A 22,410-nucleotide genomic window follows, 5' to 3' on the forward strand; every position below is an offset into this window, starting at 1 on the left:
TCCTCACAGTCCAAAGACATGCTTGTTAGGTTCATTGGTGACTCTAAATTACCCATAGGTGTGAATGTGAACGTGAAAGGTTGTCTGTCTCTGTGTGTCAGCTCTGTGAGTGACTGGTGACCTGTCCAGGTGTAACCCTGCCTCTCGACAGCTGGGGTGGGCTCCAGCCCCCCTCGACCCTGAATAGGATAAGTGGTATAGATAATGATATTATAATAATAATAACTTTATTTGTACAGCACATTTTAAAACAAAGTTTACAAAGTGCTTTCCATGAAACAACAATCCAACAACTCTAAAATAAAATGAAATAAATTATGGGTTATATGTAAGGAAGGCAGGTACGACTAAAATTACATCAACAGTCAGGGATAAAAATGTGATGGCTAAAATATAACATAAGATCAGGGTAAAGGAAACTAGGAGATTATTTACATGAAATCTGATAAAAGTGTATTTTTATGAATTGAAATTTAAGAGATGAAATTTGCCTTTGCTCATTGAATTTATGGCACTTTTCATACAGATAAATGCAACAAAAGTTGCTTCACACTGTACAACTTTGCCCCCAAAACACAAATGATAAATGTAAACTGGCTTTGTAATTAATAAAGAAATCAATATTAGCAGCATTACAAGAAAATAAAGAAGAAAAACATCAACTGAGGAAATACTATTAACGAGGAAACAGCAGAGAAAGAGTAGGAAGAGATTAAAACTAGAATAAATAAAATAAAAATATGGATAGATAAATAAATATGAATCAAAGGCCAGATTAAATAGTAAATTATCATAAAAATTGAACTAATTAATAAATAAAGCTTGATTAAAAGCCAAAGTTAAATAGTGTAATAGGTTTAAGACAAAACAACAACTTAACAGGAATTTTAGAGATGCAGCGTGGCAACACAGGTGCAAATCGAAGTGCTTTACATGAGGAATAAATCCATTAGATAAACATTTTAATTCATCATAAAAAGGGAAAAAATAGTGCAAATTCATTTAAGAGAAATAATCAGTCACAACCAAGTAAAAAAAACTGCTTTCCAGTTGAGTAAACATTTGCACACCCCTCTTCTCAGAAATAGACACCAAACAACTGCTGCTCTCTGTCTAATGACACGTTCAAGGCTATGGGAAATAAACATCCAACTAAAAACTAAAAAATACTGTACAAAAGTATAGTTTAATGCATAAATATGTCTAAAAAGCTCAAATTGACCACATCATACAAACATAACTTGTAGCTTGTAGGCAAGTGGATATTTTGGTGTTTAATTTTTTTGTCATTGTTACTGATGTGCACTGCTTCTCAAGGAAACAAACTGTCCTTATGTCAGGTTGTTTTTGTGTTAGAGCTCTATAGCCCCCTCTAGAGGACAGATGTTAGAACATGTGATGGATCTGCAGGGATGTTTCCTCACTCCGAAGATGTAAAGTTCAATTTTGGATGCCCACTTTATTTCTTTGTGTATTACATTTTTCTGTTGTTATACTATATATCTTAATATAAAAAGTATGAATCCAAGATAAGAATATATATGTTTGTGGGTGTGGTAACTACCTGCAAATGGATACAGCAGTGGCAGCGCGCACAACTCCAAAAATGCTGAAGACGGCATAAGAGCCGAGACGCGTTCATCTGTGACCCACATTAAAGTCAGTGTTACTTGATCCTGTGAGTGCCGGAGCTTTTTGTTTTTTCTGAACTACCTGCAAATTACATGAATGAAAACCACACCAAAGACATCCAATATAATTTTCAGTGCTCAAGTTGCATTATTAAAAAAAGTATATGAGAAGCAAGAGTATGTCCTGTGTTCATGATATGACCAATTATTTCTAATAGTGGACAATAAACAACAACAGGAACGGAGACAAGAGGGTGTAACACAGAGAAAAACAAAACATAAGATCAATTTTCAACATATGATGCGTTAATATATAGTTTAAAGAACTAAAAAAACAGTATATCAAGTTAAAAAAAAATCAGCTACCACTATAATAAAAATTTGTATAGCCTTGAAAGGTGGGATTTTCCTGTATAATGACTTCGCTATGGGCTAAACCATAGTAAAAATATTGTAAGGGTCAAAATGAGAGACCTAAAATTTTGTAAATATGCATTACCCACATTACTATAATATTTATAAATTAAAATATGCAGAATTAGATCAAAGTCTGTTACACACTTATTTTTGATCTTTTTTTATTTTCATTCATGTATCAATTTATTTCGGTCAGCATTAAAAATATGAAGTTTTGTAAACATTACTAATAAACACAACAAAAGTTGTAGGCAGAAAATAGGGCTCTTATGCCTACCCTTTTTACACACCATATTCTGTTAAGCAACTTAATTACTTAACTTTAGTTATATCATAATAAAGCAGAACAAACAAAGTTCACAACATATCTCACAACAAAAGAAGGTTCCAAAAGAGTTCATAATGAACAAGTAAGAAGCAAAAAACAAGAAAAAAGTAAAACAATTGCCATATATATATTTTTTTATTTGTTTGTCACCTTTTTATTATTATTATTTTTTTACTTTTTTTAAATGTACTGCGTAGACAACAAAAAAAAAGGAAATAAATTGGGGGGAAAGCAAATATGAATAGACAGATTCGTTGACATAAAAGCAGGACATATTTAACATTTCATCTGAAGTATATTTTTTATAAAAAATATAAATACTTAACTTGTTTTATCTTTGGTATTAAAAAAAATCTAGACTAAAACTCATTTTTGCTACTTTAGTTAAGGATTTGAAAAGTTTTTCTACAACTGGGCGAGTCGTCCAATTTGGCCACCAGAGGGCGCACTTCCTTAATCCAAAGTCCTATGATTCCGAAGGACCTGAACGCAGCATGTCCAAGAAGTGAAACCGATACAGTAACAGTAGCCCCCCCTCCCTCCTTATAAGCAAACTGAGAAGTTACTGGAGACAGCCGGCAAGTTCTTCACCTCTCCGCCTCTTTACAAACCCCCACACGGGCAGAGGAGAGCCGCGTGGATCTAAGGGACCAGGAGAAAATAAAGCACACAGAGTAATGTCATTTTTAACAACGTTTATTACGGGTACAGATAAGTTCAGGAGCCGGTAGTCGGTCGGACGTTTTGATCAGTTGTGTTTGAAGAGGAGGAGGAATTCCCCGGTGTGTTTCTAACCCTCAGATCCAGAAGCCGGTAAGAGTACGAGCCTCCTAACGTTAGCATGGCTAGCAGAGGCTGTGTGGTTAGCCTGCGAACTCATGCTAGCTTTTTTAAACAGCCTCCGAATGCTAGTTGAGTTAGCTGAACTTAGCTAGCGACCTAGCATAGCTGTTACCAAGAGTGAGAGCGAGAGGGAAGAGTGAAAGTAATGCAAGCTGAAAAGAATAGATATCTCAAAGATATAAAAGGTGTAGTGACTTTAAGTTTGAGTGAAAGTTTGGACAAACTGTCAAAATGGTCTTTAGCAACTATTAGAAGCTAGAGGCTATTACACAATTAGCTTAGTTAACCTAAGCTAACATAGTGCTAACGCTAGGCTATAAAACAGATGAGCTAACATGTCGGTGAGATACAGTCACGAACAGTTAGATAAACTAAGTTGGGATTAATTGGTTCTTTAAGAATGCTGCTAAACTGTGCGAGAGGACATCATTAGCAAACATAAAGTATTTAGTTTATATTGATAATTGAGTATATCCTACTTAAAATTCAACATTGTGTGTTGATTCAACCACCTTATTCATATTATTGTGGATATACTAAATATTGAAGAGAATTGCAGAGAACTCTCAGTAACTCAATACAATCAAACAGCACAAATTACCATCAAAATGACCATAATAGGGAAGTTACCACCTCTTAACTGTAAACAAAGACTTGCCATTATAACCATTAGCCAGGATTGTCTCTGAAACTAGCAACTAGTATTTAATGTTAGCTGCATATTTTTAGGGATGTTTTAAGCGCATTTGAATTAAATAAACTATTTTATATGTGTATATAGATATATATGTGTTTGTGTTTCCTCTAATCTTAAAGACGAAGATATAGATCTATATCGTCATCTTTTGTTTCACTTTGCATACAGGGCTTTTGTGTACAGGTCCAATCCATTCCCTGTTCCCTTCCATGTCTGTCCACCTCTGTTATTGTATTTCTTTTTTTTATTCAAACCTTTATTTATTCTCGAAAGGACATTGAGGTTTCCCTCATTTCCAATGCCGTCGAGATTACAGACACATTAAAACAGCAAAAAGAACAAATACATATAATCAATCACAGAAACAATAGATCAATAAATATCAATCAAAATAGTTACAATTTGACACACAGTGGCTTGAAATTCAAAGTCCTGAACTCTAAAGATTAAAATCTGTCCCTCTCTTGCAGAGTGTGTTCAAGGGCATCCCATAAGCTAGGGGCATCTACAGTAAATGCTGATTTGCCAAGTTCAGTGCAAGCTCGAGACACTTAAAGAACTAGCCCATCAGTAGAACGTCAGTAGAATTCCAACCCAACAAGTTTGTGATGTAAGGAGGTAGCTAACTAATAAGGGTCTTGAAAATGTACAAATACAAATATCAACCAACCTTCACATGAAGGACACAATGATGAGTTCCATATCAATCACCAGTTATGAATTATATTGTTGTAGAGACACTGAATACTCAGATTAAGTTGTGATACTCTGATAAATGTCTGGATCAATTTTGCATTGTAATCTGTTGAGATGTTGTGGGTTATTCCGTAACCGGTGTGTCATCTTTTCAGATAAGCGTTAAAAAGAAGAGATGCCTCAGAAACAGAAGTCCCGCTCCTGGTCCGAGTTGAAACAGGCTGGAAATGAATGTTTCAAGACGGGCCAGTACGGAGAGGCCACCAATCTTTACAGCCAGGCCATTAAAGAGCTGGAGAAGTCCAGTAAGTGTTACTTTACTTTTATTTGATCTTTGTCTTCTCTATCTTAAATTATACCTGTCATATACTGTGTTAAAATATTTCCTTTTTGCATTCGGTTTCCTTTTATAGTTTATTGGATGTTTTTATGTGAGAGTCTTGTTGGCATCTTTAAAACCACTATATTTTCAAACCGTCTAAATATTTCACAGTAAAGAGGTATTTTAATGGAATGGAAACCACACTGATTATTAGGTTTATTGCTGTATCTTAGATCAAAATTTTTCCCTTTTTGTTATGCTGGCTTGTCAAATTGCCTTTTCTCTTCTTCTGCTTTATGTAACTTCTAAACAGACTGAATAATTACAGATTTAGACTAGACTTTAATATGCTCCTGTTTAAGAGTCTTATTTCCACTTAAGGTAAAAAGAACCCAGAGGATTTGGGCATTTTGTACTCAAACCGAGCAGCGGGCTACCTGAAAGATGGAAACTGTGGGGAATGTGTGAAAGACTGCAACATGTAAGTGATTTACTTCCATTTATATTCATCTTACTATTTAGAAGCATATTTTTTGTACTCTGATTTTGCTAAGTTATATAAATTCTTTGTATATTTTTTTGGTGTTCAAGCATATCGTATCTTTGTTTTAGCTAAACAAAGGGTGTTTTTTAGGAGTTGATTTTTACTTGTTATGATTGTTGCCCATTGTAAGTAATCTGAATAAGAGTTCTAACCAACTCTGTAACTTGTAAACAATTGTTTATTTTCTCTCAGGTCTCTGGAGTTGTCCGCCTTCAATGTGAAGTCTCTTCTTCGTCGCGCTGCAGCCTATGAAGCTCTGGAGCGTTACAGGCAGGCGTACGTTGACTACAAGACGGCTCTGCAGATCGACTGCAACATTGCAGCTGCTCATGACGGCACCAACAGGTACATCGACTATAGAACAGACAAATTTGTTGTGACATTTTTCACTCCAGGTATGACAAGAGGTGGGATGACCCAGAGATTTAAGATTGAACCTTTGTGACAAATGTTTCTTTCTTCTTAATTGTGCCTGTTCTTAAGCCTGAATAATGAAACCAGGAGGTTAAATCTTATAGCTCCAAAACAAACATGAATCCACACCTTTATTGTTGACATAGTTGTGCTTCGTGTTCATGCAGAGCACAGGTAGGATGGTCAGCTTTGCCTGTGGAAAAACTGGTTGCTTTAAGTTCCATAAGATTTTAAATTACAGGTGGATAAATGGAAGAAACTGTTGAAAAATTAAGGTTAGAGGTATCTACACCTAGCTGCCCCTGGAATTAACACAAGCTGACTTTAAGTACTTCTTACTTTATCAACAGATGTATTGATCATCCTTCAAACTGTAACAGTCTTTTGTACGTCTTCACACATCCTTTAATGCACTTACAGCACTGGGTGTTATGATTTATTCTTTCCCCTTTTTTTGCATTATTTTCATTGTGTTTTTAATTGTTTCTAAGGATGACGAAGGCGCTCACAGAAGCAGATGGCCTGTCATGGAGAGAAAAGCTTCCTCCCATCCCCACAGTTCCTCTGTCTATTAGAGAGAAACTCGCTCAGAAAACCCCAGCCAACGCTGCACAACCGAACCCAACACCGCAACAGAACGGCACCACACAAACAAGCAAACCCGGTGAGAAAATTCAAGACCTTTTATCTTTGTCATGTGCACAACAAAACAACCTTCCTTTTTTTCCCCAATCGTTGACCTCTCTTCTCCTTGCTTATCCTGTCTTTAGCTCCCAGTGATAAAGACATGAAGAAAGGACAAATCCTGAAAGAAGAAGGGAACGCGCTGGTGAAGAAAGGAGAACACAAGAAGGCCATCGAGAAGTACAGCCAGAGCCTCAAACATAACCCAACTGAGATCACAACGTTCACAAACAGGTGAGTCAGATCGTTACTCACACATTTATGTTTTTATCCCTTTAATGGCCTGTAAGACGGGGGTGAAGCTGTGTCAATGTGTAAAGATTCCCCCATATAAGCTCTCTGATGTGTGTTTGTCTCTGTATGTGATCAGGGCGCTGTGTTACCTGTCAGTGAAGCAGTACAAAGACGCCGTCAGAGACTGTGACGAGGCTCTGGTGATTGACGGCAGCAACGTGAAGGCGCTCTACAGGAGGGCTCAGGCTCACAAGGAGCTCAAGGTGAGAGACTCGCTCTTCATCACTTCCTGATTCTCACACAGGGTAATCAGATGTTTGCTTCAAAAGGTTTACAGGGCGGGTGTCAAAATAAAAGCATTTCCTGCCTTGGTAGTTGCTGATGTTTCCACCTGGCAGCGTCTCATCAGTATTCCTCACGCAACTGTAAAGTGCAATGTGAACTCTTAAAGCCATAACGAGCTGTTATTCTTTGTGTATTTAAAGCTTTAAAATCATCAGAGATCCAAACTCTGCTCGGGTCTTTAGAAAAGATGGATGTTAAAACCAGGTGGAACCAGGATGAATATTTTACCTGAATGAGAAAGAGGGTATGCAGGGGTCAACAATGAGCACAATTTTCCACTGGCACTCTGGGCCAGTAACTTTACAAATTCAGTGGCACTGCCATTAAAACCACTGGCCCTGAAATAATTTGTTATTTCGGTATTATTTTAACGTCAAATTTTGTTTTTCTGTAAGAGTTCTTATTAATGAATATGTGTTCAATTGTGGAACTATTATAAACTCATAAAAATAGACCAAAATAATCATGTGGGTATAAAGAGGCTTCTTTTACCACTCTTGGTTCAGCAACTCTGACACCCGCATGAATAAGTAGTAATAGATTGAGTATGTTACCTACCATTACTGACGCTGTTCAAATGTGATCAGCCCGTGAGAGTTACTTTTTGAAACGCAATCGTGCTGTCTCCTACTTCCTGTAGCCGTCAAAGGTAAACAGTCCGCGGCACGTCCGCTCTGTGAACGGTCTGTTTATGACAAATCAGTGTTGTAAGCATGGTGCATTTCTTTAGTATTTCAATCGGTCAAAACCGGGACAGGGCCTGTTTAAAACCGGGACATATTAGTGTTTTATAGATATTTGTTGGGACTCGGGACACAGAGCTTGAAAACAGGACGGTCCCGGTCAACTTGGGACGCATGGTCACCCTACAGATAGGATAAACTCAGAAGTAATTAGCCTAGCTTGCTAACCTTAGCAAGCTGCGTTTAAACTAGCAAGTGAGGCAGTACGTGGTTTGTTTATGCTATTTCACCTCAGCTAAAGTTGTATATAACCTGAAAACCTGGTCACGTGGCTTCATTTCATGGCTCCTTCACAACACTCAGAGCAATATATAAGTGCATGATATTTTCATGTACGCAGTACACATGAAAGGAGCCATGCATGAAATGATGGGGTAAGATGAGGATATTGGGATTCAGCCAGTCAGTCTGACATTAACAGGGTACCTCATAGCGTCCCTGGGACAAATTTCAGACTTTTTAAATGCTGACCAACTGAGAAGCTTTGAGATGATAATGTTTTGTTACACAAAATGTAGACGACTTAAAACCAGCAGTACAACATTTTAACAGCATTGACCTTTCCACCCCGAGCATTACATGAGAAAAACATGGATGCTGTGGAATACGGTCAAAGTCAATCATAAAGAAAGTCATTTATAAAGAAATTACATTTTTATTATTACTTTTTTTACCTTACATATTTATCTATTTATTTATTTTGCTGAAATGTCGTTGGCAATTTTGCTGCCAATTAAACATTATTTGCAACAATACTGACTTGGCAAGACAAAAACATTTGTGCAGAAATTTTATTTTTAGTATTTGTTATTGATTTAATTTTCTTGGAATGAAGGTGACAAATTAGAGTTTATATTTCAATATTTTTTTTATTGAGATGTAAGCCAATTAACCTAAACTAAATATGTGGGGAAACCGGAGCAACCCGGAGAAAACCACAAGGGGAAGGAGAAGGGGTAGGGGGTAGGGGATGGGGGAGTCGGGGGGTTGGGGCCTAGATGGGGGTTAGGGAGGGGTCAGAGGGATCAGGGTGAGGGTGAGGAGTTGTGGATGAGTTCTTCCACCTCTGTGGTTTCCTCAACCCCAGAAAGTGTCGGAATCTCTTCCAAAGTGACTTCTTTTTAGTCACTGGCACAACATCCTCCTGGTCATCCTCAGTCTGCTTCGCAGAGTCATGTGTCTGCTCCTCAGAGTCCCTGGCCCCCTCCTCAGAGTCCCTGGCCCCCTCCTCAGAGTCCCTGGCCGGCTCCGCAGAGTCGTCGGCCCGCTCCGCTGAGTGGTCGGTCTGCTCCTGAAGTTCGAGACTTCGTGCATCAGGGAGGGACTCCTCCTGCTGACATTGCTCCGTCTGATGCTTTTCCTCACAGCTGGTGACATTTCTTTGAGGAGGCATATGCGTCTCTCTCTCAGCCTCAAGCTTGGTGGAAAGCTCAAGGTTGAGTGAGCTCTGGATGGTCAGCTGAGTTTTCAGCTCCTCCAGCTCTCTTGCATGAAACGCCCCCTCTTCCAAAATGGTTTGCTGTAAGGTGCCTATCTTCTCACAGAGGGCATGATTTTCAGCTGTCAAATTGCTGATAACCTGCTGGTCCTCCACCACGACCGTTTGCTGCAGGATGTTTATTTCCTCCGCCATATTTTGACGGAGGTTTTCCTTCTCAGCCCTCAGGTTGGAAATGAGTTGCTGGTACTCGCACACTGCGTCTGCATGAGACTTGACCTCCTCCTCATGTTTAATCTGAAGGAGGTCAAGCTGCTGTCTGACAGTGCGTACCTCAGCGTCTTTCTTCTGGCTGACTTCATTGCATGCCACTCTGATGCTGTCCCGTTCTTCTTGGAGAAGCTCATATTTTTCTTGCATCTGTTGGAGCTGAGCTGCAAGACTCTCCTTGATGACTCTTTCTTTTTCCTCCGCCATATTTTGACGGAGGTCTTCCTTCTCAGGAACTTGCTGGTAGTCCAACACCGCATCTGCAGGAGTCTGGTCTTCCTTAAGGAAGTCACCCTGCAGTCCGCCAGTGGGGACCTCAGCGTCATTCTCGAGGCCATAATTTTTACCTGTATATTTATACAGTAGTTCTTGAAGGAGCATGTTTTTTTCCCTCTGCTTTTTTAGCTCCTCCTTGCTGGCTACATGCTCCTCTAACAGCTGTTCATACTCTTCAAGAAGAAGTTTCTTGGTCATCTTCTTGATGGAGTCCATTACGTCGGTGTCCTTCTGTATGGCTGCCATAACATACTCCGGACTGTCTTTGATATTTAGCAGCTTGGGTTTGGCTTTTTTGGCCTTTCCTTTAGCTTTCTTGCTTTGCTCCATTTTGTGAGTTTGGAGAAATAGTCAGTGTGTGTCAGTGGTTGGACTTTGTGATTATCAAGATTTCTGTCACCTCTTACGTCTGAGCTGTATTTATAAGATTTTGCAAATGACCTATGATGTCATTCCTTTGATGATGTGTTTGGTTTTGATCTTGAATTTACCTAAGAAATTACCTATGATGTCATTCCTTTGATGATGTGTTTGGTTTTGATCTTGAGTTCCACGTTCCACATTCCACATTCCATTTGTTTCTTTGTATTTTATTACTTGTTTACATTCAAAATCTACCGTTAAAAAAAAAAAGTTCAGTTCTTTTTACTAGGAAAAAAATAGCAGGTTTGGTTGCCATTATGTAAAAAGTATGGTGAAAATGTAAACCACAACATAGAGCAACATGTAAACTTGCATTATAAGGGCCCGATCAGACAGGACACGTTTTAGCAGCTGGGGGCGGCTTTTTTGTCATTGTTTTCAATGAGAGGGACGCTTTTTGCGCGCTGCTTTTGCTTTGCAGAGCGTCACGCTTTTTTCCGCTCTGCGCGCCTTGCGTTTTTGAGGAAACGCTCCGAGCGCCTAGAGTTGAAAAAACTTCAACTCGAAGCAGAAAAGCGCACGACGTCATGGGCGTTTTTTCTCATTGTCCAATCGGATGAAAGGAGAGGTGAGCCTTCTGTCAGTTTAGAATGTAACGGTTAGGTTAATGACAGCAAATGATTCGGTGGTTGCCTTAACAACAGTAGGAAAAAAAGCAGCCCCCAGCTGCTAAAACGCGCTGTCTGATCGGGTGTTTACTTCCACAAAAAGGCAGTGCGGTGCGCCTCGTGTTTTATGTCTGCAAAACGCGTCCTGTCTGATCGGGTGTTTACTTCCACAAAAAGGCAGTGCGGTGCGCCTCGCGTTTTATGCCTGGGAGACGCGTCCTGTCTGATCGGGCCATAAGTGTGTAGGTATAACAGCCCTTTTCTGCTGAAATAGCATAACCACTGTGTTGTTAAACATATTCTTTCAGTGACATTTACATGCATTTGCCCCTTATTGTACATTGAATCACTTTGCTATATCTTTTACCACTCTTGGTTCAGCAACTCTAACACCCGCATGAATAAGTAGTAATAGATTGAGTATGTTACCTACCATTACTGGCGCTGTTCAAATGTGATCAGCCCGTGAGAGTAACTTTTTGAAACGAAATCTTACCATCTCCTACTTCCTGTGGCCGTTAAAGGTAAACAGTCCGCGGCACGTCCGCTCTGTGAACGGTCTGTTTATGTAGCCACAGCGCTAACGTGCACCGGGACGAGGTGCCGCTGATAACGGGAATACAAACACTTATTGCCACCTCACGCAACTGCCCATCTGCCTCGATCATCCCGCAGGCACATCTGTGATGGCCAGAGCATCGCGTGCATGTTTACAGTTTACAGGCAGGTGACTGACACACAGACTCTGCATGCACAGCGCTCTCATTAAAAGCTGCACTATGTGATATCAGACGGACTTTTCCTGTTGTTCTATGTGTAGGAAACACAGCTATGGGTGTTTAGTGGCTTATCAGCGTTGGGGGGGGGGGGAGTAAATCTCCCTCACGTGTGAATGAAAACTAAAACGTGTGTGTTAATACTAGTCTGCGGTAGCTTGCTAACGTCAATTTGCGTGTTCTAGAATGACAGCTGCTCTGTCGCTAGTGCAGCGAGTAGCGTGTAATGTGTTGTTGACAGCAGCAGCCAAAGTACCTGCAGTGATGCTGACATCGGACTGAGGTTACCGCGGGGTTCTGCGTAGAAAGAAATTCGTCCTGTTCATCAGAACTGTGAATCTCAGGAGGGCTACTATATTGTTTACATTTTGGGCTTGTGGATCCTACTGGCACACCGGGCCAGTTAAATAGTTAATCTACTGGCTCAGGGGTGAAAAACATACCGCCGGCCCACCGGACCAGTGCTCATGTCAAGCCCTGCGTTAACGGATCATAATAATCCTGTAAAACAGTAGAAAGAAGTGAGACGGTAGGACATGAGACTGTCCTTTATCCAAGCATTTGGATTATGATTCATAATATGCATCTTAGTTTGTCTTTTGTTAAGTTACATTTGCAGACTGGACATACCGGATTTTCTTCTCTGAAAGAAAAAAGAAATACAATATTTCAGTCAGGCAACTCGCGTTGTTATAGTTTGAAATGTTTATTGCAGCAGCAGAACATAGCTTATGTGTCATCACTCCTCGCTGATTTATTTTACATGCAGAGATTGAGGAGTGTTGAGATAATATCTTAAACCCCCTATTCGGAGCCTGCAGGTGGATGCTGGGGTGGTGGTGGTGGGGCTGACAGTAAGAGCGCAGTACTGGTGCAGGGCAGCGATGGCAATGACAGAGCAGAGGGAGAGACAGGAAATCCTGCAGCTTAAATAGACTGCCAATTGGGAGGAAGTATTTGTCAGGTGATGTGGAAGTGACGTGTATCAATTATTAAATCAGTGCTGCTCGAGTTGTCTGCCTGAACTAGCTCTCAAGCATCGCCCCATTTCAGTCAGACAACTCACGTTGTTATAGTTTGAAATGTTTATTGCAGCAGCAGAACATAGCTTGTGTATGGCGTCTAGGCTCCGACCTCATCACTCCTCGCTGATTTATTTTACATGCAGAGATTGAGGAGTGATGAGATAATATCTTAAACCCCCCAAAACTGAACATATGCGGAGCCTGACGCCAAAGCTGTGAGGACCTTCTATGTGTAGGCATAGGCACCCCGCCTTGTGGCCATTCCCCATAAGCACCACGGCTACATGAGGAATATACTACCTAGTGAACTGCTATATGCTAGCCTAGTCACCCCGCCTTGTGGCCATTCCTCATTAGCACTGCAGCTACATGAGAAATATACTATCTAGTGAACTGCTATGTGTGAGCCTAGGCAACCAGCCTTGTGGCCACTCCCCATGAGTATGGCGCCTACATGACGAGTATACTACCTAGTGAAATTCCTAAGTATGGGCCTCTGACCCCACCTAGTGGCAATATTCACGAGCGCCGCGCTGCGCTGCATGATAAATACGATCCTAGAGAAAATTGTTTTCCTACCAGCACATTGCAATTGTTAGCAAAGATACCACTGCTTTAAACCCAGCAAACCACCTGATATGCAACAATTGAATTATGCAGCAAAGCTGTTACAGATATTAGTCAAGTATCAAGGATTGTAGGAACTTTGGGCAGCCAAGATTTCCTTCTTGGGGCAGGCCACAGCTCGGGTATAGATCGTGCAGCTTTCAGGGGAACCAGGATCTTGTCGTTTGTTTGCAACCATCAATGAAGAAGGGACCCACGGTTCAGGGAGCGGTGACATGTGAATTTCATCATGGAAGAAAAGGTCAGAAAGAGGCGTTAGTATTAGCAATGATTATTTGAGTGTCTTGTCAAGTTCTTTCAAACTTAAGTGTTTCAGCAGTATCTATGTGCTCTTCTGGTTTAAATCGAGAAAGGTGAGATCATGCTGAGGATTGAAAGAAAGATCTGGTTGTATATTCACCACACCTGAGAAACCCATAGAATGCCATACCAAAGAAGTGTTTCCAACTTGTATTACTAATACTAAGGTATAAAGTAAAACAATCCTGCCTTAACCCTGAAATAAATGATGTACCAGTGATAATGAAAAGTAATCTTTAACACTGCATAGAGGATGCACCTTTAAGGCTGTATGTGAAACTAAATACCTTCTACAAGCTTGGTACTTCGCACTTGAAGATGGCAGGATTCAAAGGAAAATTCCGAAAGAGCTTTAGCTATACAGTTTCAAGGCTCAGGATGAAAGCAGTTTGCAGGATGTTATGTAAAATAGAACAGAGAACCAAGTTAATCACATAAGACTATTCATTATTGGTATCTGTGGGTAGTGACTTCAGCAGGAAGCGGCGCAGCTTGAGCCGTTTATTTTGATTACAGGTAAAGGAAAGAGAGTTGTTTCGAGGGAATGTGTTCTGGCCTTCATGACACTTAGTGCATATTTCATCTCGAAGAGGTAGGACAGACTAGTGGCTTCAGCTGAGGGACCAGAATCAGAAGGCATGTCCATGGAATGCAGGAAAAACAGTCCGTGGGAAGAGCAAAAGCAGGCGGATCCCATCAGCAGTCATCTGACAACCGTTTAGCTTCTTATTAATCTCTATAAACCGATATCTGCATGTAAGTTCAGCTAACAATCCGTTCTAGATCTAAAATTCAACTTGAGATAAATTCCCTGATGCTGTGTCACAAAAGCAGTTCAGATTTCCAGACTTCCTTGTTAAAACAGCAACAGCCTTGGCAACGACATTGATTGACATACTGTATATACAGACAAATCAGTGTTGTAAGCATGGTGCATTTCTTTAGTATTTCAATTGGTCAAAACCCTGACAGGGCCTGTTCAAAACTGGGACATATTAGTGTTTTATAGATATTTGTTGGGACTCGGGACACAGAGCTTGTAACTCAGAAGTAATTAGCCTAGCTTGCTAACCTTAGCAAGCTGCGTTTAAACTAGCAAGCGAGGCAGTGCGTGGTTTGTTTATGCTATTTCACCTCAGCTAAAGTTGTGTATAACCTGAAAACCTGGTCATGTGGCTTCATTTCATGGCTCTGTCACAACACTCAACGCAATATATAAGTGCATGATATTTTCATGCGCAGTACACATGAAAGGAGCCATGCATGAAATGATGGGGTAAGATGAGGATATTGGGATTCAGCCAGTCAGTCTGACATTAACAGGGTACCTCATAGCGTCCCTGGGGCAAATAATATATATATTATCCCCATTACCTGACATTTAACAAATTCGTTTTTTAACCTCAACCCTTCACAGTGATGTCAGTAGTGAACTTAAGTTAAATATGAGTACAGCACACTGGTGTAAACATTTGACTTGAAGCACAAAAAGTGTAATGAATAGAATTCCTTCCCTGTATTAGCGGAGAACAGGCCCCTGGGTCTGAGGCTGATAAAGCTGAGGTATTTGTCTGAAGTCAGTGACCTTGAAAGCTGAGCAGCCCACGCTTGTGGTAAAAAAAGGAAGAAATGACCAAATTGATTGACAAATTTCAGACTTTTTAAATGCTGACCAACTGAGAAGCTTTGAGATGATAATGTTTTGTTACACAAAATGTAGACGACTTAAAACCAGCAGTACAACATTTTAACAGCATTGATCTTTCCACCCCGAGCATTACATGAGAAAAACATGGATGCTGTGGAATACGGTCAAAGTCAACAGTCATTATTTCTGACATTTATACAGAAATTACATTTTTATTATTGCTTTTTTTACCTTACATATTTATCTATTTATTTATTTTGCTGAAATGTCGTTGGCAATTTTGCTGCCAATTAAACATTATTTGCAACAATACTGACTTGGCAAGACAAAAACATTTGTGCAGAAATTTTATTTTTAGTATTTGTTATTGATTTAATTTTCTTGGAATGAAGATGACAAATCAGAGTTTATATTTCAATATTTTTTTTATTGAGATGTAAGCCAATTAACCTAAACTAAATATGTGGGGAAACCGGAGCAACCCGGAGAAAACCACAAGGGGAAGGGGTAGTTGTGGGGGATGGGGGAGTCGGGGGGTTGGGGCCTAGATGGGGGTTGGGGAGGGGTCAGAGGGATCAGGGTGAGGGTGAGGAGTTGTGGATGAGTTCTTCCACCTCTGTGGTTTCCTCAACCCCAGAAAGTGTCGGAATCTCTTCCAAAGTGACTTCTTTTTAGTCACTGGCACAACATCCTCCTGGTCATCCTCAGTCTGCTTCGCAGAGTCATGTGTCTGCTCCGCAGAGTCCCTGGCCCCCTCCGCAGAGTCCCTGGCCCCCTCCGCAGAGCCGTCGGTCTGCTCCTGAAGTTCGAGACTTCGTGCATCAGGGAGGGACTCCTCCTGCTGACATTGCTCCGTCTGATGCTTTTCCTCACAGCTGGTGACATTTCTTTGAGGAGGCATATGCGTCTCTCTCTCAGCCTCAAGCTTGGTGGAAAGCTCAAGGTTGAGTGAGCTCTGGATGGTCAGCTGAGTTTTCAGCTCCTCCAGCTCTCTTGCATGAAACGCCCCCTCTTCCAAAATGGTTTGCTGTAAGGTGCCGATCTTCTCACAGAGGGCATGATTTTCAGCAGTCAAATTGCTGACAACCTGCTGGTCCTCCACCACAACCGTCTGCTGCAGGATGTTTATTTCCTCCGCCATATTTTGACGGAGGTCTTCCTTCTCAGCCCTCAGGTTGGAGATGACTTGCTGGTACTCGCACACTGCGTCTGCATGAGACTTGACCTCCTTCTCATGTTTAATCTGAAGGAGGTCAAGCTGCTGTCTGACAGTGCGTACCTCAGCGTCTTTCTTCTGGCTGACTTCATTGCATGCCACTCTGATGCTGTCCCGTTCTTCTTGGAGAAGCTCATATTTTTCTTGCATCTGTTGGAGCTGAGCTGCAAGATTCTCCTGGATGACTTTTTCCTCGTATTCCTTCTCAGGAGCTTGCTGGTAGTCCAACACCGCATCTGCAGGAGTCTGGTCTTCCTTGGGGAGGTCACCCTGCTGTCCGCCAGTGGGGACCTCAGCATCATTCTCGAGGCCATAATTTTTCCCTGTATATTTATACAGTAGTTCTTGAAGGAGCATGTTTTTTTCCCTCTGCTTCTTCAGCTCCTCCTTGCTGGCTACATGCTCCTCTAACAGCTGTTCATACTCTTCAAGAAGAAGTTTCTTGGTCATCTTCTTGATGGAGTCCATTACGTCGGTGTCCGTCTGTATGGCTGCCATAACATACTCCGGACTGTCTTTGATATTTAGCAGCTTGGGTTTGGCTTTTTTGGCCTTTCCTTTAGCTTTCTTGCTTTGCTCCATTTTGTGAGTTTGGAGAAGTGGTCAGTGTGTGTCAGTGGTTAGACTTTGTGATTATCAAGATTTCTCTTTCTCTCACAGTTGTCACCTCTTACGTCTGAGCTGTATTTATAAGATTTTGCAAATGACCTATGATGTCATTCCTTTGATGATGTGTTTGGTTTTGATCTTGAATTTACCTAAGAAATTACCTATGATGTCATTCCTTTGATGATGTGTTTGGTTTTGATCTTGAGTTCCACATTTCCCATTCCATTTGTTTCTTTGTATTTTATTACTTGTTTACATTCAAAATCTACTGTAAAAAAAAAAGTTCAGTTCTTTTTACTAGGAAAAAAATAGCAGGTTTGGTTGCCATTATGTAAAAAGTATGGTGAAGATGTAAACCACAACATAGAGCAACATGTAAACTTGCATTATAAGTGTGTAGGTGTAACAGCCCTTTTCTGCTGAAATAGCATAACCACTGTGTTGTTAAACATATTCTTTCAGTGACATTTACATGCATTTGCCCCTTATCGTACATTGAATCACTTTGCTATATCAAATACTGAATGAACTGAGTTTTTCAATAGTAAAAACGTCATTTAACACATTTTCTTCTGTGAACGATTTCATCTAGACTGCATGCCAAGATGTTTGACTGTACCAGATATGTGGAAAGTGTAGCTCTAATGACAGAGAGCACATCAAAGTAGACATGAGACTGTACTTCAGGTCTTTTGATTCCAGCTAAAATAAAAATTTAATATAAGTTATGAAATAAGTAAATGTAAGTAAAATCATTTAAAGTAAGATTAAAGTCTGAATTCACTATTCAAGCACTGGTTAAGCACTATTCATTTATAAACACACATTTAGGCTAAGTTATAAAGCCTTGTCTTCACCTCATCCAGAAGCACAACATCTTGGACATTTTTCCCCACCCAAATCAATTAGGCTTTCATTTGGTGCCACTTGACCCTTCCAATCGGGCACTTGTGGGTTCTGTGCTTCACTTGCTTATTTTGCACATGTAACAGGTCCCAGGATTGGTACCGTTTAATGAATCACTGTAATCATGATCAGATCTCAAGCAGGTGTAAATGTAAACAAATATCATATCATGTGACCCTATTCTATTCCTGTTTGGTCAGATACTGTGGTTGAAGAAATAATTTTTAATCACATTTTTTACTCCCTGAAAAAATGGACTAAATGTAATGTGACATTTGTTTAGTTGTCTTCAAACAAACATGATTTCTTTGGAGGCCAAAGCTTCTTTTTTAGCACTACAGTACTTTATTATAATGCTTTTTGTCAAAAAGCGCTTTCTGTGGATATATTAAAATTTGATATTTGATTTTTTTTGTGCAGCTTTAATTTGAACATTTATCTGCAATAAATCTTAGACTCTGATGTTATCGGTTCTGCTTTCGGTACTGGAGAAATTTAAAAAAAAAAATTCCTGTTTATTATTGCCACAAAAACCTTATCTTAAACATTTAACCTCAGCAACCGTTTCTAATTCGCAATAAGATTAAGACATTCGTCTATGATGCATATTCCCAATCTAGAAGAGAGATCTCTCTCGCGGAGCCTGTGTGCGAGGGGCGGGGGCAGCTCTCTCTCACACATGCTACAGCATGCACACACATATACACGCGCGCGCACACACGATGGCGGAGAGAACTCAGGTGAAGTGTAACCACACTTTTGAAGGTTGAGTCGATGCCGACAATGCTCGTCGCCACACGTGCAACACTTTTGCTTGTAAGGGTGGAAACACGAGCGATCTGTCTAACGTGCCTCACATACAGGCAGAGACATGAGCCACACTTCTCACTGGACGCTGTTACTCAGCAAACTTAGTACAACCGGGTTAATTGATAAGCCCCGCCCACTACCAGCCAGCCAAATGTGTTTTATATTTCCATCATCACAACATTGGAGTTGCTGTTTCTTTCGCTGTGAATAATTGTTTGTTTTACATTTCAGGAAATAAAGCAAGCTTAGTTCTGTTTTTAATTTCTTTTGGGTTTTTTTCTCTTAAAAAAGAACAAAAAGAACCGATAAGAATACCGTTAAAGCACCAGATCGTTAAGCAGTATCGATAAGAGTAGTAATGCCGTTAAAATCTTAACGATACCCATCCCTAGTAATCATTATTTTTAGCAGTAAAAAGGACTGACGTCTATAAGTAAATTATAGTTATCCGTTTATCAGGTATTCCTCGTCCAAAATGTTACATGAAAAACTTATTTGCTACTAGTCAAGGGATATTTTGCTCAGTGTTTGTTTTATTGTTTATGTTTGGATCAGTTAGCTTCACTTGTTCAATATTTGTTTTTTAACTCACTAATTAGAAATCCTTTTCAATAAAACATCAGCAAACTATACAGTGCAGAGGATCATACAGCATTTACCAGAGATGTAAGCCTTTCATTTAGATTTTTTTTTTTTTGAGTGAAAAACTGTATTTCAGTTTTTAAAAGAAACATTGTTTCACGAGGGATCCCGTACAGACAAGTTTCCACAACTTCCTCATAATCTCAACATTTTCAAACCTGTGCATGGTCAAAGTTATTTATCTTGCAACAAAAATGACTTTAGAGTAAAAGTCATCTTAAGGGTTGAACAAATAAATATGGAAGAAAGCACACACCTGTGGACGCACCTGAAGTTATCCAAATCAGCCTGCAAATGAAGAGTTTCATGTTTCAGTTCTCTTCTTAATCTCATTTAGTTTTAAACTCTTATTTTTCCTTGTCCTGCAGGACGCCAAAGCATGCGTGGACGACCTTAACAACCTGCTGAAAGTGGAACCAAAGAACTCTGCTGCCCTGAAGATGCTGCAGGAAGTGCAGAAGAAGAAGTGACGACACATCAGGGACTCTGGAGATGGCGGTAAGGATCTGTCACTGCACTGCACAGGGATGGAGAGGAAGACGAATCACTGATGGTTTTTAACCGAGCAGTGACAGCATTTTACCGCTTCTGCGTCTGTGTTTCCTAAAAGCTCTCTGTGTTTGATCTGTTTACTCTCGCTGGAACAAACATGAGCTCTGTCTTGAGATTCTTCTGGAAAACGCAGCTCTGGTTGTAGAGAACCGGGGCAGAAGAAGAGCCGCCATTTTCAGCTTTGAGAATGTTTGTATTCACCAGTTTTATTTCACGTCACTGAGTATTTATGGTTATTTATAAATGCTGAAATCATTAACACAAACGTTGTAATTCTAACTGAGAATAAGCGTTTACAATCGCCGTCTGTAAAAGGGAGGTTCAGCAGGTGATCGCCCGTCATGTGGAGCTCCTGCTGGATGCCTTGACTAAAATCTGTAGCAGAAAATAAAGTTAATCTTATTACTTATTCCTGCACACAACTTTCCTGCTTCATCTTTGGAAGGAAAATAAGCATCTACCACCAGTCATCTGTGAAAAGAGCTGGTCTTATACATCCCTACTGTTAGATTTAGACTAAAATATGACTTTGAAATGTTCAGATGTGCATCATAAATCTTCCAATGGTTTAAATTAGGAAAGTAGAGTCAATCTGTTGCAGCTGCTTAGGTGTCAGACATGGATAAAACCTTCATAGTATATGACGCATAAATACTTAAATACATCTATTAGTTTGGTTTGTGATAAAGAGGGTAATCTGCATTCTAACATGTCATTAGTAGACTTATCATTTTAGCCCAGACACGATTTTTTTTCTGCAATCAAAACTGACTTTTGTATGAAATTGTCAGTTTGTTTAGGTTTAAGAAAAGCTAAGGGTTTGGGATGAAACTGTTTCTCTCAAGGGACACAGCCGTGTTTCTGGTTAAAAGAGAAACCGCTTTACTGTTGAACGTGCTCAATCATGCATTTTTACGTCCCGCAAAACCACGCCCATCCGGGTGTCATGCCGTGTTTTCCTCTTGTCCTCTTTGCATGTTAGCTTTGCAACAGTTTGCTTACCCACAACCTAGCTTACTTCTTGCTGTGTCATTGTTAGCTCTAGCATTAGATCATGCTATTTTCTAAACAACGTTTGCAATTGTTTTTATAGACAGAACCCTAAAAACGATGTGCACAATATCCACAATCTTGAAAGAAATAATCTTAAGGCATCATATTTAACCAGATTTCTTGTTGTAGTACTGCTACTTCTAGCTGCAACCAGTAACTTACTCTGCTGATTGTTTTCATGATTTGCTGATCGTTTTTTTCACAGATTCTCAGGAAAAAGTGAAAATAAAAAGCTAGTTTTGTCTGACAAACAGTCCAAAACCCCCCAAACAGCACTTCATAGTATCAATCTTAACATTTGAGTAGCTGGAAACAGAATGCAGGAAGTTTTTGACTTATAACTGATTATAAAAATATACTAAAGTACGGCTTGTTGCAGCCTGACATCGGTGATTTTAAAGGTTTATTCTGTGGTTATTAAGAGCCATGTTTTACATAATCCTCTACACTCAGGTAGATCACTTATTTATCCTTCATTTTGTGTTCTAAAGTTTCTTTCGTAAAGGGTTGATATTTAAGATTAAATAACAATGAAAGATAAACCTGTTTTTGACATGTAAGAGTTCACATAATCTGACAACCATTAAGAGTTATATTCATGTTTGTTTACACCTTTAAGAATCATAGCATCAGTTTGTTCCTTTGCTGTTTGACAGTCATGTAAACCAAGTAAAAAGCATCCTCAGCGGACTCATCGTATAGAAAGTCATGTCTCATTCTGTTCTGTTGTGTTATTGTAAAATAAGGAAAATCTCTATCCCTGATCTCGTTGTAGCATGGCAACCTCCATCTTGCCTGAAGTGCCTGTTTTCATCCTCCAGCTGCTCTGGTCGTCTCTGCTCAACAGCTATGAAATAAAACTTCAGTTTCCTGTTTCCTATCAAAAAAACAAAAAAAACATCTCCGGTTCTGAGTCGATACAGGAAATCTACACTTATTCATGTTTGCACAGTCGAGCAAAGAGGCCGATCCTTTGTATCACATTTCTGCTTTTTTTGTTTCGTCTTCCTGCTTCTGTTTAAACTGCAAATAAAGATAAATAAAAACACCCACATTACCTGTGTCTTTGTCTAAATTTTTAATGAAAATATACGTCTCTTTCTGGCACTGAAATGGATTAGGATTAATCTATTTGGTTTATATTACGCTACAGTAAGAAGCTCGTTAGCATAGCTTAGCAAAGAGACTGGAAACGAGGGAAAATAGCTGGTCCTCTTCAAAGGGAACGACATCGATCCAAATACATCTTTGAAGCTCACTTGTCATCCTCTTTTGTGATAATGTGGAAGATTTCATGTAAATAAATGTCTGTTAAGTCACTATCACCGAATGA

At 39.9% G+C, this 22,410-nt stretch overlaps 1 protein-coding gene across 1 annotated transcript; it reads left to right on the top strand.

Annotated features, from left to right (window-relative positions):
* Nucleotides 1-2,929: 2,929 nt before the first annotated feature.
* On the top strand, nucleotides 2,930-22,131 carry tomm34 (translocase of outer mitochondrial membrane 34). Its single transcript, XM_069679099.1, has 8 exons — nucleotides 2,930-3,189; nucleotides 4,768-4,917; nucleotides 5,316-5,415; nucleotides 5,671-5,823; nucleotides 6,384-6,556; nucleotides 6,663-6,810; nucleotides 6,947-7,073; nucleotides 19,841-22,131. The coding sequence occupies exons 2-8, from the start codon at nucleotides 4,788-4,790 to the stop codon at nucleotides 19,940-19,942; spliced, it is 933 nt and encodes a 310-aa protein (XP_069535200.1). The 5' UTR covers nucleotides 2,930-3,189; nucleotides 4,768-4,787; the 3' UTR covers nucleotides 19,943-22,131.
* The last annotated feature ends 279 nt before the right edge of the window (nucleotides 22,132-22,410 follow it).

This window comes from Semicossyphus pulcher, unplaced genomic scaffold (genome assembly GCF_022749685.1).
Source record: "Semicossyphus pulcher isolate SPU_LCO1_2020_fin unplaced genomic scaffold, fSemPul1.0.p SCAF_3, whole genome shotgun sequence".
Classification (NCBI taxonomy): domain Eukaryota; kingdom Metazoa; phylum Chordata; class Actinopteri; order Labriformes; family Labridae; genus Semicossyphus; species Semicossyphus pulcher.